The sequence below is a fragment of the Myxine glutinosa genome, chromosome 5, assembly GCF_964187855.1.
Source record: "Myxine glutinosa chromosome 5, kmMyxGlut1.1, whole genome shotgun sequence".
In the NCBI taxonomy this organism is placed as follows: Eukaryota; Metazoa; Chordata; class Myxini; order Myxiniformes; family Myxinidae; genus Myxine; species Myxine glutinosa.
This window is the reverse complement of record NC_136265.1, coordinates 116,746,704-116,763,796: the sequence shown is the minus strand read 5'-3', so window position 1 is coordinate 116,763,796 and position 17,093 is coordinate 116,746,704. Positions and strand designations below refer to the sequence as shown.

The following is a 17,093-nucleotide window of genomic DNA, read 5'->3' as shown; positions in this document are numbered from 1 at the left end:
GCTATGGGTGAAAAGACTGGGAATACAGAGAACGAAAGTTATTGGATCACAAACGACGGACCGCTGAGAGAAAAACAAAGCCTTAAGGTTGTACAGTGTACACTGTACAAGGCCTCAAGACACGACACGAATTAACACGATTTTCAATACAGGTATGAAAGATTTGCACCGAAAAATCTTCGTCGGGACACAATATACATACAACACCATAAATAAATAGTTTTAACGAAAATACAAATGGGAACAATCACTTAACTTCGATTTCAAATTGTTCGCGACGCGGCAAAGGCCTTGCTCGCGACACGGCAAACAGACGATCAATTTATGAAAGATAAACACCGAGAAACAACCAAAGTTGCACACAATAACTTCACACACCGAAAGATAAATACAGTTTCGACAAAATACAATTGTGAACAGACTTAACTTCGAAAAACGTGGAGACCGTGTGGAGCTTCGAAAGACATATATATATGGTGGCGGCCATCTTGGATTTTGACGTGGCGACCCAATCTTCAATAGCGTTCGTCCTTATGCCGAGATACACCCACACACCAAATTAGAAGTTGGTACTACGCTTATTTTTCAAGATATGCATCTCACAATGTTCCGACATACATGGCGGCGGCCATCTTGGATTTTGACGTGGCGACCCAATTTTCAATAGCGTTCTTCCTTATGCCTAGATACACCCACACACCAGATTAGAAGTTGGTACTTTGCGTATTTTTCAAGATATGTAGGTTACAAGGTTCAGACATACATGGCATCAGACATACATGGCGGCGGCCATCTTGGATTTTGACGTGGGTTGCACCCACACACCAAATTCGAATGCGGTCCTTTGCTTACGCACGCACGCATGACCGCACGCACGCACGGATGGACGGACGGACACACGGACGGAGGGGAAAGCCATAGTCCCCCTTTCGCTCCGCTGAGCGATGGGGGACAAAAAGGGGACCAAGGTGCCCGAAAAAGGACAACCCCTGCTCTGCGGGGGAAACATGGCCTCTAAAGGTGGTTCTATTCCCCTTGTCTGTATACGAGTCCTTGTGGGGGGTTCCCTCATTTCGGAATTTTAGATTTTACCGTACATTTTTTGTTATCCTGGCATTTATCTTCATTAAATCCTTAGTTGTTGCATTTCCAATGTCTTGTCCTGTACGTTTATTTGTTTGTGGGTTCAAGGACTAAACCCCGTCGCATCCATCCGTTCAATTAAGACCACGAGACCTCATTTCCTTCGCACGCCAGAAAGAGATAACACCACCATAGTTTGGGTGAACGCCTCGGAGTTAAAGCTCGGTCGGCCATCCGTCACCCTGAGGTCTTCACTACAGGGTGAACATGACAATATGTAGTATTTGTAAGTAGAGGTTGTATGCGGCCTACATGTTGAGCATTGAGTGTCCTCTCCAGGGCGGAGGTCAAGCGCAGGTCTCTGCGCCACCAAATGAGGACCGCGGAGTTCCCTTCACAGTTTCCAGCACGATTCAGCTCCAGCAGAGGGGTGGCTAACGGCCGTGGCAGAGAGGCCGGAGAGCACCCTCCTTCAACCAACGGATCATTTAATGGAGGACGAGCAGGTCGTGGAAGGGGATCGGGAGTAACAGGTGAAAAGTGTTTGTCTCACCGACACGTACACATGTACAAAAATATTTTTCCTTCCAACCAATTAATCTAGAACACGTTAGTGGACAAGGTTTGACGTTTGTCCAGCATTAAGCATTTTCCTTTGTTCGTTTCATTAAACGTACTCGTCATCCTTCAACTGTCACGTCCGCTTTGAGGATTGTTTGGCATTCATTGTAAATTTTCATTTCCTTGAGAAGAATTGTAGATTTCTAAAAGAAAATAAATCACATTTTCACCATAATTTATGCATTTGCTGACTATCTGTAAACGTAGTCTTCATTTCATCTCTGTTGCTGATATTATTCCTTTGAAAAACTGGTAAGTCTTGGGATTGACAGTCACACGTTTTGTTTTTTGATTTTGCAAACCAACGAATCGTGCAGTCAGGATGTTACTTTGCATATTTTTGCGATCCAATTTGCTAAATGTTGATTCGATAAAGCATCCCTAGCTCAATGGCAGATGAGGAAAGCGATGGCAGTAACCAAGGCCTCAGAGCGTAAGATTGTTGGCAAGGAATTGCAACGCAATGGCATGCACACGGAAACAAAGTTGGGTGGGGGATTTTGCTGGGGCAGTAGGTTAACATAGACCTGTCGAAGGTTAACATAGGCATTCAAAGACGAGCTCAAGGTGTAAATAAATCACCTATGGAGCACAAGGGCGAATCACCTGTAGAAGTGGGTGTACGGAAATCACCTGAAGAGCACAAGAGCTAAAGCTTGCTTGATGTTGAGTTCTCAGAACAGCAGATCGTATGATCCTCTTGATTTTTGTCCCCCACCCCTTTGACAAAGTCTGAGATGGGGGACATTAAAATGAGCTCCATCCGACCGACCAATCATGTCCATGCACTTTTGTGTACGCAAAGTTTCAAAAACCATTGAACATTTAGTTTTCATTTTGCAGATAACTTTTCCTCGTGACATCATCTCAACCTGATTAGATCAGGGCTGTGATTGGCGGAATTATGTTGCCATGGCAACCATCTCGGTAACTTGGCTTTTGTACACGATATTTCAAAAAAACGTTTGATTCACGTTTCGTACTACTCAATCAAAAGGTGGCAGACCTAGAGTATCAGCACCTTGGTTTTTTGGTATTAAAAGAAAACTAAGAGACTCCCGATGCTCTGCTTTTATTTAAGCAAAGGCATCTTTGAAGACCAAAGTTCTGGCCATTGTTTGATCATCATCCAGCTGGTACAACCCTCATTTTAAACGAACCCCAATTTTCTTTGCACCAGACGTTACAAGAAATAGCGAGCTGCAGTCGAGTCCGTCACCAGACCATCATACTGCCTCCAGTTCCCAATCGCCAGAAACGAGCCTGCAGCACTCCGAGCCTGACTCAACCCCTCGCACGCCTCAACGTGGGCCTCAACTTTTCACAAAACTTTGCCTCGGTTGATCCTCGTATTTTGTTTTTGGACAATCTTTATTGTCCTCTTAGTGTCGTTAAACACCAGCGGCTTAAATGATTGTCCGTTTCACCCTGTATAAACTTCTTGCTCTGTCCCGACAGGTGAAGGTACGGTGGAATCTCGTGTAAACGGACACGGTGGCCGGCCAACACGCCGAACACTAAAACGACGTTTTCCAAGTGCCTCAGAGGGTTCGGCAGCCTCGGACCATTCCAACTCATCGGAGGTGAAGGAGCAGAGCATATGTGACCAGGCAGAAAGTGAAGATTTAGACTCCGGTGACGCAGCCGTCCTCGACGAAGCGGATACCCCCACGATTACTGTTCATTCCACTGCGCAAAGTTCAGACGAAGACTATGACGAGAACGGCAGTAACGCTAAAGTATCTGCTTCAGACGATGCTTCATCCGATAATGTATCACTATCTGGATCCACATCGGACGCGCCAATTGGCCGGCGAACCCGCAGTGGCTGCTCCATGCAAACCAAAACTAAGGTTGGCCAAAGGTCGAGAGCAGCCACAAAGAAATCGGAACCCTCATCCGTTGGAGGGACACACAGTCAGAAAAGAGCAACAAAGCGTCAGAGGTGTGTGAGCGATAAAAAAGGCCCGACCCGTGTGCGGACACGCAACCAAGGTAGACGTACAGTGCGTTACGCAGACTCCGAAGACTCCGATCTTGAGCACATGATGGTCAAGTCTGCAGAGCACGTTTCTGAGGTTAACGAGGACAGTGACAGTGACAGTGACGAGTTGCACGAGCACGAGGACGTTCTCGCCAGTGAGGAGATTAGCTTGGGAATGTCAAGTCGAGGCCGGCTGAGAAGAATGTCAGAGAGGGCAAAGGCCAGCCTAATAGACTGGTGAAGGACCTCAAAAGGATGTCACCTGTGTCACCTGTGCCTCGGGGGTGGTCGGCGAAGGATGGGAAGCAATGCGTAATTTTTGTTTTATCACTTGTATCTTGGTTTCATTTTCTTCTGCTAGGTGTCTACCTTCCAAACAACTTCAGGGTACTGTGAGCCGTTTGATAAGGATGTGGATGTAACTGTGGACAATATCAGAATGTGGATGTAATTGAGCGGCATGGCCTCGCCAAACGGAATGACAGGGCCGAACCCCAAACTGACGAATTATGATGATTTGAAAGTCTTCTACGCTTTTAGCAAGTTCCTCAAACAAACTGCCAAAAATCATCACGGGAACGCCGGCTCCGTGCATTCGCCATCTCAGTGCCGCCACCAAGAGCATCTGCCGCTCGAGGCCTGGTGGATCCATCTGGCGTTTTGGTCTTTGCCGCTGCAACTGGGCCTTAAATCGTCTTTCCTATTTCTGCCATGTTAATGTAAATGAGTTTCCAAACAGAAGCTGTAAATATTGAGCATTGTTGTTGGGAAAGTGTGCAGGTTTTGATTAATATATTCTTCCCTTTATTTCCTTTTCCTTTACACCACCTTTGTAAGCCACGTGGTTCCTTGACCACACGCGATGGCCGGATGCGTTTCGACATCCGCACTCCATGTGATTTATTCCGCTCTTCGACCTGATAAACACCGATTCGTTAGTTCGAAATGCAGACGGCCATCTCGGATTCGCTGCCTTTGGCATTTTGCTCGGTTTCACACGGCGACGGAGAACAATTTTTATGAAATGCACCACACCGTCAAGCAGCCGTCCGGCCCGAGCTCGATTCGGCCGAGGATTTCCGTCATACCCAACTCCCTTGGGGTTCATCCGGCTCGAGCCGTCTCACAGAATGCCGAAGAATGCCGAAGCGACGGCGATACGAGGAGGATGGAAAAATGATGTAATTTTGAGGGTGGAAACTTTTTGATCGTATTGGTAACTTGATACCGAAATGATAAAATTGCTTGTACATCTTTACTTTTGAACCCAACTTTTGCCAGCAGAGCAGCTTTTAGAATTTCTGTACTATCTGCCACTATTTTTTAAATAAAGTTCAACTGTTGTCTTCATCATTGTCTGAATCAAATTCATACCAAAACGACTGAGCTCGAATCACCTTCATCGCAGAGAAAAGTCACGAACACCAGAACACGAGGGTCAAGCCCTACACACCTGTTAACAATTCCATCGTGCCAACAATCTCTCCAAAGAGTTTATGTTTTAATCAAAGCCACCAAAGGTCTGCGGAGGGTATGTTTTCACACCTCTGTTTGGCTGTGAGCACGATATCTCAAAGTTGAGGACGAATTCAGACTAAACTTGGTGGACAGGTCGGGTGTGTGACGAGGATGAATTGATTAGATTTTGGTAAAAATCTGGATACAGAGTTTTCAAAAGTGATTCGTTGCTATTGAGAGATCAGGCTAAATACATAGGTAGATATCTCAAACAGTTATGGACGGATTCGGACTGAACTTGGTGGATGATTTGGTGAGGTGACAACAAGCCAATTCAATTTTGGTTCATGTTCGGATCCACATCTGTCCGACCAGCGGATACAAAACATAAATTGTGAAATGTCACAACCTCTCATCTTCTTCCACTAATAGATCTTTCTGGTCCTTAGCTAAAAGTATCTCCAACAACTTCTGCCTCTCTTCCTTTCCTTCGCTGTTCCAATAACAATAACTCTTCTCTTTTCTCCTCTAATTCCACACTGGATGACTCCAACATTCCATCTACCTCTGATGCACCCCTTACCAATCCAAATAGGAAAGACGATCCTCATCTCTTCATGAAGTCAAAAAGTACTCCTCTCTCTGGACACAAGCAAGGTGCATGGATAAGATGGCGTTCCTACTCGAGTCTTGAAAGAGTGTGCCTCAGAACTCGCTCTCGTTTGTTTCGTTTTTGTTTAAAAACCCAAACTTTTCCTCTTTCCTGGAAACATTCCTCAGTACATCCTATTTCAAAGAAGGCTGATTGTTCAAACCCTTCCAACTTCCATCCTATTGTTCTGACTTCTACTATTTCCAAAGTCCTTCAACATCTTCTCAATTCCCATTTCCTCAAGCATCTTGAATCTCACAATCTTCTATCTGACCATCAATATGGCTTCCGCAAGGCAAGATCTACCGGTGATATCCTTTCCTACATTACAAATGTGTGGGCCTCTTCTCTGAGAGACTTTGGGGAATCCTTTGTTGTGGGCCTTGATATCTCAAAAACCTTTGACAGAGTTTGGCATCGGGGTCTGATATCCAAGCTTTCCTCTTTCAGCTTTCCTCCTTCACTCTGCTCTCTCGTATCGAGCTTTCTCTCCGACCACTCTATCTCTGTAATTGTTGATGGTTCAACATCTCCCTCCTAACCTATCAACAGCGGTGTCCCTCAAGGTTGTGTCCCGTCTCCAACACTCTTCCTTCTTTTTATCAACGACCTTCTTTCTTCTACAAATAACCAAATGCACTCGTACGCTGATGACTCGACATTACATTCCTCCATGTTTTTCCCATCTGCCCCATCTTCCCTAATTCGATCTGCATCTTGTTTGATCAAAGCCACGTCTTTAAATTCGGAATTGGACAAGATTTCCCAGGGGGCCAAATGTAATCAGGTTAAGTTGTTTAATGTTTCTAAAACCCAATTTCTTCCCATCTCTCTCTCTCTAAAACTCCTCTCAACTCTCCAATCTCCTTTGAAAGCTCCACAATTACATCATGTGATTTTTAAAAAAAACTACTAGGTATTACCCTAACTTGAAATTTATCCTGGAATCACACATTACACAAATAGCTAAGTCTGCCTCGAGGAAACTGGGAGTCCTGTTCAGATGTCGAAGATTCTTCTCCTCTGAACAGTTTCTTCACCTATATAAAGGATTGATTTGTCCGTGTGTAGAGAACTGCTCTCACATCTGGGGAGGTTCTAGCTCCACATACTTCCTGGACAGAATTGAATCCAAAATAATCTGACTTATCAACTCTCCCAATCTGACCTCAAAATTTCACCCAATCAAATTACGCCACAAACTTTTCTCTCTTTCTCTCTTCTACAGATATTACTTCGGTTTCTGCTCCCAAGAACTTGCTACTTGTGCACCTCCGCCATTAGAGAGACCACGGAATACTCGACAAGCCACTACATCCCATGATTACTGTGTGGCCATTGGCAAATCAAGGTTGCTTCGTTGTTTGTTTCTCCCCCTCCATTGCCAAACTCTGGAACTCTTTGCCTTCCCATGTTTTTACAAACACTTACGAATTTCCCCTTTTCCAAAAGCAGATTTTTTTTACTTCCTCAAAACCTCTTGGACTATTGTCTTTCTTCACTTTTATATCGATGCAGCTCTTTTATTTAAGGCCTAAACGAGAACTATAGTCTGTGACTGGAACATTCAACATAAAAAAAACACTAAAAAAACCTGTTCAGCCCGACAGAGGTAGTTGGGGCTCTACCGAGTGCCGTTCTTGGTTGTTACTGTGGCGAGTCGGGCACGTGGTACAAATCACCCCATTGGGCGGTACCGGAGTGAGCTTTATTCAAAAAGCTGTGACTGAAGCAAAACTATTCGGCATTTCGTACAGGAGGTTTTTATTTCCAAATCGCACACAACACCAGATTGGACCGATGATCAAATCAAATGGATTTCATGTATCGGTTCCTTTTGCAACAAATATTCTCAATCTCTGCTCCATGGTCGTACTTTGCATCTCCGGGGTCTCCACTGCCGATGGAAAATGTATTTCAACCCAACGAGCAGATACATCATCATTTAATAATCAGTTCCATCGAATTACTCTCAAGTCATCATGGAAGAATAGAGTCGACCATGGATGTTCATGTTTTAAACAATAAATAATTATTTCCCTCACAGACACCTTCAATTGGAGGTCCACATCCTACATGTCGGCTGGCTCAATGACCTCCTGCGTCCGAACCTCTACGGGCTTGGGCTCGATGTACTGCCCCATGCCGGCCGCACGCTCCGCCTCCTCTTGGGAATAGGGCCCTTCCCGGAGCTGCTTGAGCCTGTGGAGACGTACACGGTTGAGAATGTTGATAAACTGAACGTGCTGGTAAAAACCTTCCAAACTTGGACCTTACCTTTTCTTGTGCACCTTCGTCCTGAAATGCTCTTTCAACGCCCTCTGGTCAATGAAGTGACGTCTGTAACAAGGAATGCAACAATTTGGAATGTGAGGTTCAAAGTGGTCCAAAGCACCTCATTGGGTCCTAAAGAGCCCTTCACTCAAATGTGCCTCCTTTACCTGAAAACGTATGGAATTGAAACGAAGTGTGTGCACTTCCTTTGTTTACAAATTTCAATTCCATGATTCCATAATCATGGGAAACCGGGATACACTAACTTCATTGTCCACAACTTTGTACTTTGTCAAAGTCAAATGAGTAGTTTGAGGACAAGTCAACCATCAAGTTAACATTAGTTACTCATTTGCATACCCACCAGCATCATGAAGTTATTAATTTACATACCCAGCAGCGTCATGCAGTTATAAATTTACATACCCATCGGTGCCATGCAGTTATTAATTTGCATACCCACCGGTGCCATGCAGTTATTAATTTGCATACCCACCAATGCCATTCAGTTATTAATTTGCATACCCACCAGTGCCATGCAGTTATTAATTTGGACACCCACCAGTGCCATGCAGTTATTAATTTGAATACCAGCGGTGTCAGGCAGTTATTAATTTGCATACCCACCGGTGCCATGCAGTTATTAATTTCCATACCCACTGGTGCCATGCAGTTATTAATTTACATACCCACCGGTGCCATGCAGTTATTAATTTGCATACCCACCGGTGCCATGCAGTTATTAATTTGCATACCCACCGGTGCCATGCAGTTATTAATTTGCATACCTACCGGAGCCATGCAGTTATTAATTTAAATACCCACCGGTGCCATGCAGTTATTAATTTAAATACCCACCGGTGCCATGCAGTTATTAATTTAAATACCCACCGGTGCCATGCAGTTATTAATTTGCATACCCACCGGTGCCATGCAGTTATTAATTTACATACCCACCGGTGCAATGCAATTATTAATTTGCATACCCACCGGGGCCATGCAGTTATTAATTTACATACCCACTGGTGCCATGCAGTTATTAATTTACATACCCACTGGTGCCATGCAGTTATTAATTTACATACCTACCGGTGCAATGCAGTTATTAATTTGCATACCCACCGGTGCCATGCAGTTATCAATTTGCATACCCAGTGGTGCCATGCAGTTATTAATTTGCATACCCACCGGTGCCATGCAGTTATTAATTTGCATACCCACCGGTGCCATGCAGTTATTAATTTGAATACCCAGCGGGGTCAGGCAGTTATTAATTTGCATACCCACCGGTGCCATGCAGTTATTAATTTGCATACCCACCGGTGCCATGCAGTTATTAATTTGCATACCCACCGGTGCCATGCAGTTATTAATTTGCACACCCACTGGTGCCATGCAGTTATTAATTTGCATACCCACCGATGCTTCAGTTATTAATTTGCACACCCACTGGTGCCATGCAGTTATTAATTTGCATACCCACCGATGCCATTCAATTATTAATTTGCATACCCACCAGTGCCATGCAGTTATTAATTTAAATACCTAGCGGTGTCAGGCAGTTATTAATTTGCATACCACCAGTGCCATGCAGTTATTAATTTGCATACCCAGCAGTGCCAAGCAGTTATTGATTTGCATATCCACCGGTGCCATGCAGTTATTTATTTGCATACCCAAAGGTGCCAGGCAGTTTATTTACATACCCAGTGGTGCCAGGCAGTTAATTTACATACCCACCGGTGCCAGGAAATTCTTATTTTGCATACCCACCAGTGCCAGGCAGTTATTAATTTGCATACCCACCGGTGCCAGTTATTTATTTGCATTCCCACTGGTGCCATGCAGTTAATTTTAATACCCACCAGTGCCAGGCAGTTATTAATTTGCATACCCACCAGTGCCAGGCAGTTAATTTACATACCCACCGGTGTCAGGGACTTATTAATTTGCATACCCACCAGTGCCATGCAGTTAATTTGCATATCCACCAGTGCCAGGCAGTTATTAATTTGCATACCCACCAGTACCAGTTATTTATTTGCATAACCACCAGTACCAGGCAGTTATTAATTTGCATGCCCACTGGTGCCAGGCAGTTCATTTACATACCCACCGGTGCCAGGCAGTTTTTAATTTGCATACCCACCAGTGCCAGGCAGTTATTAATGTGCATATCCACCGGTGCCATGTAGTTATTAATTTAAATACCCACCAGTGCCAGGCAGTTTACAATTTGCATACCACTGGTGCCAGGCAGTTATTAATTTGCATACCCACCAGTGCCAGGCAGTTATTAATTTTCATACCCACCAATCCCTGGTGTTGGTACCGGTACCGGTACCAATACCAATACAATACCAAGCTGGTACCAATACCATAATCCCTGGTGTTGGGCTAGCGGCTAGGGTGCCGGCTTAGGATACCTAGGATCCTGGGTTCGAATCTCGGTCGATCGCCGAATTAACGCCAGGGGGGTTGACTCAGCCTGTCATCCTTCCGAGGTCGGCTAATTGAGTACCAGTTCACTGGTAATTCCCTGTTTGTCGTTGAAGGCGGCAAAAAGGGTTGGCGTCAGGAAGGGCATCCGGCCGTAAAACATTGCTTCAAAAAGGGGACCAAAAAACAACTACCACCACGGTCCCCGAAAAGGCCAACCCCCGCTTTGTGGGGAAAAATGGCCTCTAAACGGTGGTTATACCCACCAGTGCCAGGCAGTTAATTTACATACCCACCGGTGCCAGGAAATTATTATTTTGCATACCCACCGGTGCCAGGCAGTTATTAATTTGCATACCCACCGGTGCCAGTTATTTATTTGCATTCCCACGGGTGCCATGCAGTTAATTTTAATACCCACCAGTGCCAGGCAGTTATTAATTTGCATACCCACCAGTGCCAGGCAGTTAATTTACATACCCAATGGTGCCAGGCAGTTACTAATTTACATACCCACCGGCGCCAGGCAATTATTAATTTACATACACACCGGTGCCAGGCAGTTATTAATTTGCATACCCACCAGTACCAGTTATTTATTTGCATAACCACCAGTACCAGGCAGTTATTAATTTGCATGCCCACTGGTGCTAGGCAGTTCATTTACATACCCACCGGTGCCAGGCAGTTATTAATTTGCATACCCACCAGTGCCAGGCAGTTATTAATGTGCATATCCACCGGTGCCAGGCAGTTATTAATTTGCATACCCACCGGTGCCATGCAGTCAATAATTTACATAGCCAACAGCGCCAGGCAGTTAATTTACATACCCACCAGTGCCAGGCAGTTATTAATTTGCATACCCACCGGTGCCAGGCAGTTAATAATTTACATAGCCCACCAGCGCCAGGCAGTTAATTTACATACCCACCAGTGCCAGGCAGTTAATTTACATACCCACCAGTGCCATGCAGTTATTAATTTACATAGCCACCAGCAACAGGCAGTTAATTTACATACCCACCAGTGCCATGCAGTTATTAATTTGCATACCCACCGGCGCCATGCAGTTATTAATTTCCATACCCGTCGGCGCCAGGCAGTTATTAATTTACATACCCACCGGCAACAGGCAATTATTAATTTACATACACACCGGTTCCAGGCAGTTAATAATTTAAATACCCACCAGCGCCAGGCAGTTATTAATTTACATACCCAACGGTGCCAGGCAGTTATTAATTTACATACACACCGGTGCCAGGCAGTTATTAATTTGCATACCCACCAGCGCCAGGCAGTTATTAATTTGCATACCCACCGGTGCCAGGCAGTTATTAATTTACTTACCCAACGGTGCCAGGCAGTTATTAATTTGCATACCCACCAGTGCCAGGCAGTTATTAATTTACATACACACCGGTGCCAGGCAGTTATTAATTTAAATACCCACCAGCGCCAGGCAGTTATTAATTTACATACCCAATGGTGCCAGGCAGTTATTAATTTGCATACCCACCAGCGCCAGGCAGTTATTAATTTACATACCCAACGGTGCCAGGCAGTTATTAATTTGCATACCCACCGGTGCCAGGCAGTTATCAATTTGCATACCCACTGTTGCCAGGCAGTTATTAATTTGCATATCCACCGTTGCCAGACAGTTATTAATTTACATACCCACCGGCACCAGGCAGTTATTAATTTACATACCCACCAGCACCAGGCAGTTATTAATTTACATACCCACCGGTGCCAGGCAGTTATTAATTTACATACCCACCGGTGCCAGGCAGTTATTAATTTACATACCCATCGGTGCCAGTTATTTATTTGCATACCCACATTTGAAGAAATTCAAGGAGTGGCAGAAGGCGAAGGGTATGGGGGCAGAAAAGGCAGAGCATGAAAGTTATAAGGCAGCCAAGAAGGCTGCAAAGAAAGAGGTAGCAAAGGCACAGGAGGCATGTAGGAAAATGTTCAGAGAACGCTTGGATTCGGAAGAGGGTCAGAGAGCGGTATTCAGGATTGCAAAGCAGATAACGAAAGAGAAGTGTGATGTGATGGGGGTGAGTTGCTTGAAGGATGAAGTGGGACAAATCGTTGTGGACCCAGATGGAATTAAAGGAAGATGGAAGAGATATATGGAAATGCTGTTGAATGCAGAGAATGAATGGGATGGGAACATAGAGAGTAACCCAGTTTTAGGACCGGCAGAGAAGATAACCGAGAAGGAAGTTGAGGAAGCGATAAAAGCAATGAAGAGTAGAAAAGCGGGAGGGCCGACGGGAGTTGTGGGAGATACGTTGAGAAGACAGCAGGAAGTTGGGGTGTGAAGAGAATGACAGATCTGTAATCTGGTGGTGAAAGAAGGCCGCATTCCAGTGGATTGGGAATCAAGTACCCGCGTCCCTCGATACAAGGGGAAAGGTGACCCTCTGGACTGTGGCTCGTATCGAGCGATAAAGTTGTTGGAGCATGGAATGAAGGTATTGGAAAGGGTGTTGGAGAGGAGGATAATGAAGAAAGTGAAGATTGACGAAATGCAGTTTGGATTTATGCCAGGAAGAGGAACGACAGACGCGCTTTTCATTGTGAGGCAGTTGCAGGAGAAGTACATGGAGAAGAGGAAGAAGTTGTTTCTTGGGTTTGTTGACTTGGAGAAAGCATTCGATAGGGTTCCATGCGAAGTATTGACATGGGCATTGAGGAAGTTAGGAGTGGAGGAATGGTTGATCAGAGTAGTGATGGCAATGTACAAAAGAGCGCGCACAGCTGTAAGGACGAAGGATGGGAACAGTGGTGAGTTTGGGGTGATCGGGTGTTGATTGCGGAAAGTATGGATGGACTGAAGGAGAAGATGAACAAGTGGAAGGAATGTATGGAGACAAAAGATCTGAAGGTGAATATCAGAAAAACGAAGGTGATGACAAGTGGTAAAGCATGTGGTGAGGTGGAAAGAACTGGGAAGTGGCCGTGTGCTGTGTGCAAGAAGGGTGTCGAGGTGAATTCCATTCAATGTACAATGTGCGCTGAGTGGGTTCATCATCAAATGTAGTGGTTTGAGAGGGTCATTAACCAGTGTGGCAGCTACATTCAAATGTAAGGTGTGCAGAGAGGGAGCTGCAGATGGAGGAAATGTTCAGTTGGATCTTGGAGACGGCGTGAAGCTGGAAGGTGTGAAAACATTTTGTTACCTAGGAGCCATGTGCATGGAAGAAGTTTCGGGAACTGAGTGGCGTGCTGACGAGGAGGGGAGTGTCATTGAAGCTGAAGGGAAAGGTGTATGCTGCATGTGTGAGAAGTGTTATGATTTATGGGTAATGGGTAATGCGAGACATGGGTAATGAACGTAGAGCAGCAACGAAGGCTGGAAAGGGTGGAAATGCGAATGGTTCAGTGGATGTGCGGAGTATCGTTGGGAGAGAGGAAGACAAATGATGAATTGCAAAAGATGATGGGAATAGAGCCTGTGATGGATGCTGTGAAGAGAAACAGGTTGAGATGGTTTGGTCATGTGTTGAGGAAGGATGAAAGTGACTGGTTGAGAAGAGTGATGGAAATGAATGTAGGAGGAAGTAGAGGACGGGGAAGACCGAGAAAGACTTGGCCAAAGATGGTCGAAGAAGAAATGCGGGCAAGGGGGTTAACAAGGGGAGATGCAGAAAATAGGGCAAAATGAAGAAGATTGTCATGGGGACCGCAAGGCTAACACCCGCTCTTGCAGGGAAAAAGGTCTTAAAATGCCTGTTGTTGTTGTTGTTGTTGTATACCCACCGGTGCCATGTCAATAGTCAATCCAAACTTGTGTGTGCACATATCAAATCATTACACCCTTTACCCCCATAGCCCCGACCACGACAGCACCAGGTGACCCACAACCTCCACCCTCCACCATGACAGCACCAGGTGACCCACAACCTCACCCTCCACCACGACAGCACCAGGTGACCCACAACCTCCACCCTGACAGCACCAGGTGAACCACAACCTCCACCCTCCACCACGACAGCACCAGGTGACCTACAACCTCCACCACGACAGCACCAGGTGACCCACACCCTCCACCACAACAGCACCAGATGACCCACACCCTCCACCCTCCACCACGACAGCACCAGGTGACTCACACCTTCCACCCTCCACCACGACAGCACCAGGTGACTCACACCTTCCACCCTCCACCACGACAGCACCAGGTGACCCACACCCTCCACCACAGCACCGGGTGACCCACACCCCACACCACGACAGCACCAGGTGACTCACACCTTCCACCCTCCACCACGACAGCACCAGGTGACCCACACCCTTCACCACGACAGTACCACGTGACCCACACCCTCCACCACGACAGTACCACGTGACCCACACCCTCCACCACGACAGCACCAGGTGACCCACACCCTCCACCACGACAGCACCAGGTGACCCACACCCTCCACCACGACAGCACCAGGTGACCCACACCCTCCACCACGACAGCACCAGGTGACCCACACCCTCCACCACGACAGCACCAGGTGACCCACACCCTCCACCACGACAGCACCAGGTGACCCACACGCTCCACCACGACAGCACCAGGTGACCCACACCCTCCACCACGACAGCACCAGGTGACCCACACCCTCCACCACGACAGCACCAGGTGACCCACACCTTCCACCACGACAGCACCAGGTGACCCACACCTTCCACCACGACAGCACCAGGTGACCCACACCTTCCACCACGACAGCACCAGGTGACCCACACCCTCCACCACGACAGCACCAGGTGACCCACACCCTCCACCACGACAGCACCAGGTGACCCACACCCTCCACCACGACAGCATCAGGTGACCCACACCCTCCAAGCATCAGGTGACCCACACCCTCCACCACGACAGCATCAGGTGACCCACACCCTCCACCACGACAGCACCAGGTGACCCACACCCCCCCACCCTCCACCACGACAGCACCAGGTGACCCACACCCCCCCACCCTCCACCACGACAGCACCAGGTGACCCACACCCCACACCCTCCACCACGACAGCACCAGGTGACCCACACCCTCCACCACGACAGCACCAGGTGACCCACACCCTCCACTGCGGCTCCATCAACTTCAAGCATGTGCGGGACAGTCTCAGCCAGACTTCAAAACTTCCACAACAAACGACTTAAACCAACCAACTCGAGCCTCTCTGCACCGACATGGTCCAAACATCTCCGACCCGTCACCGAGGATCACCGAGTGTCACCGAGGGTCACAGAGCTGCTTGGACGTCACGTGCCGTTTTCCTCAAACCAGATGAAACGAAGGTCGTGACCTACCAGAGGTGTCCCTTTCTGGTTGTAGGAAAATGTTAAAAAGGACCCTCTCGGATCTTCCCAAAGACTCGGTACATACGCGCAATGGAGACAGTAATGCTGCCCCTCTCCGGGAAGGTCGGGATCCGGGTCCTGCCTGAGCAACCTCTCCGCTCGTCCAGGCAGTATGTCCACGTGGACCTCGTCCAGGTCCTTTCTTCGCCGCTTCCCCTTGAAATTTTTGCCCGTTTTACGGGTCCCTCCACCCCCGATATGTTTTGATCTTCCCATGGGGATTCCGATGTCGAGCAGCCTCTTCAGTATTGCCTCAAACTCGGTCTAGTTCCAATTATTAAGGTCTTACCGAGTCTTCAATGCGTGAAACAAATCCCTCGACAGGACGCGATGACGCACACACGCCGTGTTTTCCTTATTCAGAGGTAAAACGATCAGCGGCTGCTAAACTACCACGTACTTTTAATTATTCCTCATCAACTTACAGTACGATTCGACTTAGTAATGGAAACTGAAACAGACGGAAAAAACTAATCACGCGTACACGACCACCGGGGGTAACAACTGCTACACCGCCCCGAAAATATTGCACGAACGGGAAGACGTGGAATCGTTCTTTCCAAAGAGATCCAATCGCATCCTCAACATCAGTGGTGGTTTTATTCACCTGCCTTTATTAATTTTGCTTAATGCATGTCCAATTATTTTTATGGCATTTAATTATCTATAAGATGTTATCGTACCTGACTTCATTGGCAGAGTGCACCTTCGACATGTACATACATTGTATGTTAGAAGATATATTTGTCGGCCGTCTATCCCCATGGCCGAAAGAAACCGTGCCCCACGATTTAGCGTTATATTACTGCAGTTCCGGTAAATGACATTTAAAGGCGTTTTTCCACTCTTGGGAATCAAATCGCTTTCGGGAACTTAGCGACTCACTGACTAATGGGAGTCGTTGAAGGCATCCGGACGCCATCTTGCTACTCTCACAAACCCCTAATTAATTGAACCATTACGCTGGCCTGCCCACACGTTTGAGAGACACTAACGATGTAAAAAATATTTACTCGGCTGAAAACTGGAGTTTTAATTTGGGCGTGATACTTACCTGTGATGCGTAACGCGTAAACAAATAACAACTACGTCATACGTGTACGGAAGCTGCTGACTCGATGATGAACTCCAGATATAAACGATGGAATGTCATCAACAATATTGCCTTTTGCCCTTCAGATTGTCCAGTCCTTTCTTTATTT

At 46.6% G+C, this 17,093-nt stretch overlaps 2 protein-coding genes across 3 annotated transcripts in view; one reads left to right on the top strand and one right to left on the bottom strand.

Annotated features, from left to right (window-relative positions):
* BRWD3 (bromodomain and WD repeat domain containing 3) overlaps nucleotides 1-5,038 on the top strand; it is a 111,424-nt gene extending 106,386 nt beyond the window's left edge. The window contains exons 39-41 of the mRNA XM_078777406.1: nucleotides 1,423-1,616; nucleotides 2,885-3,010; nucleotides 3,163-5,038. Coding sequence (XP_078633532.1) covers nucleotides 1,423-1,616; nucleotides 2,885-3,010; nucleotides 3,163-3,929 — 1,087 coding nt within the window. The 3' untranslated portion in view covers nucleotides 3,930-5,038. The remainder of the gene's footprint in view (nucleotides 1-1,422; nucleotides 1,617-2,884; nucleotides 3,011-3,162) is intronic.
* A 2,507-nt stretch (nucleotides 5,039-7,545) lies between these two features.
* ZNF593 (zinc finger protein 593) lies at nucleotides 7,546-16,348 on the bottom strand. 2 transcript variants are annotated; one of them, XM_068116456.2, is made up of 4 exons: nucleotides 15,917-16,252; nucleotides 8,076-8,138; nucleotides 7,850-8,000; nucleotides 7,546-7,695 (listed from the first exon to the last, which is right to left on the bottom strand). In XM_068116456.2, exons 1-3 carry the CDS (start codon nucleotides 16,105-16,107, stop codon nucleotides 7,871-7,873), a joined length of 384 nt encoding a protein of 127 aa, XP_067972557.1. In that variant the 5' UTR covers nucleotides 16,108-16,252; the 3' UTR covers nucleotides 7,546-7,695; nucleotides 7,850-7,870. The 2 variants fall into 2 exon arrangements, with proteins under 2 accessions (XP_067972557.1, XP_067972556.1); XM_068116455.2 differs by having other exon boundaries at nucleotides 7,546-8,000; nucleotides 15,917-16,348.
* Nucleotides 16,349-17,093: the final 745 nt, after the last annotated feature.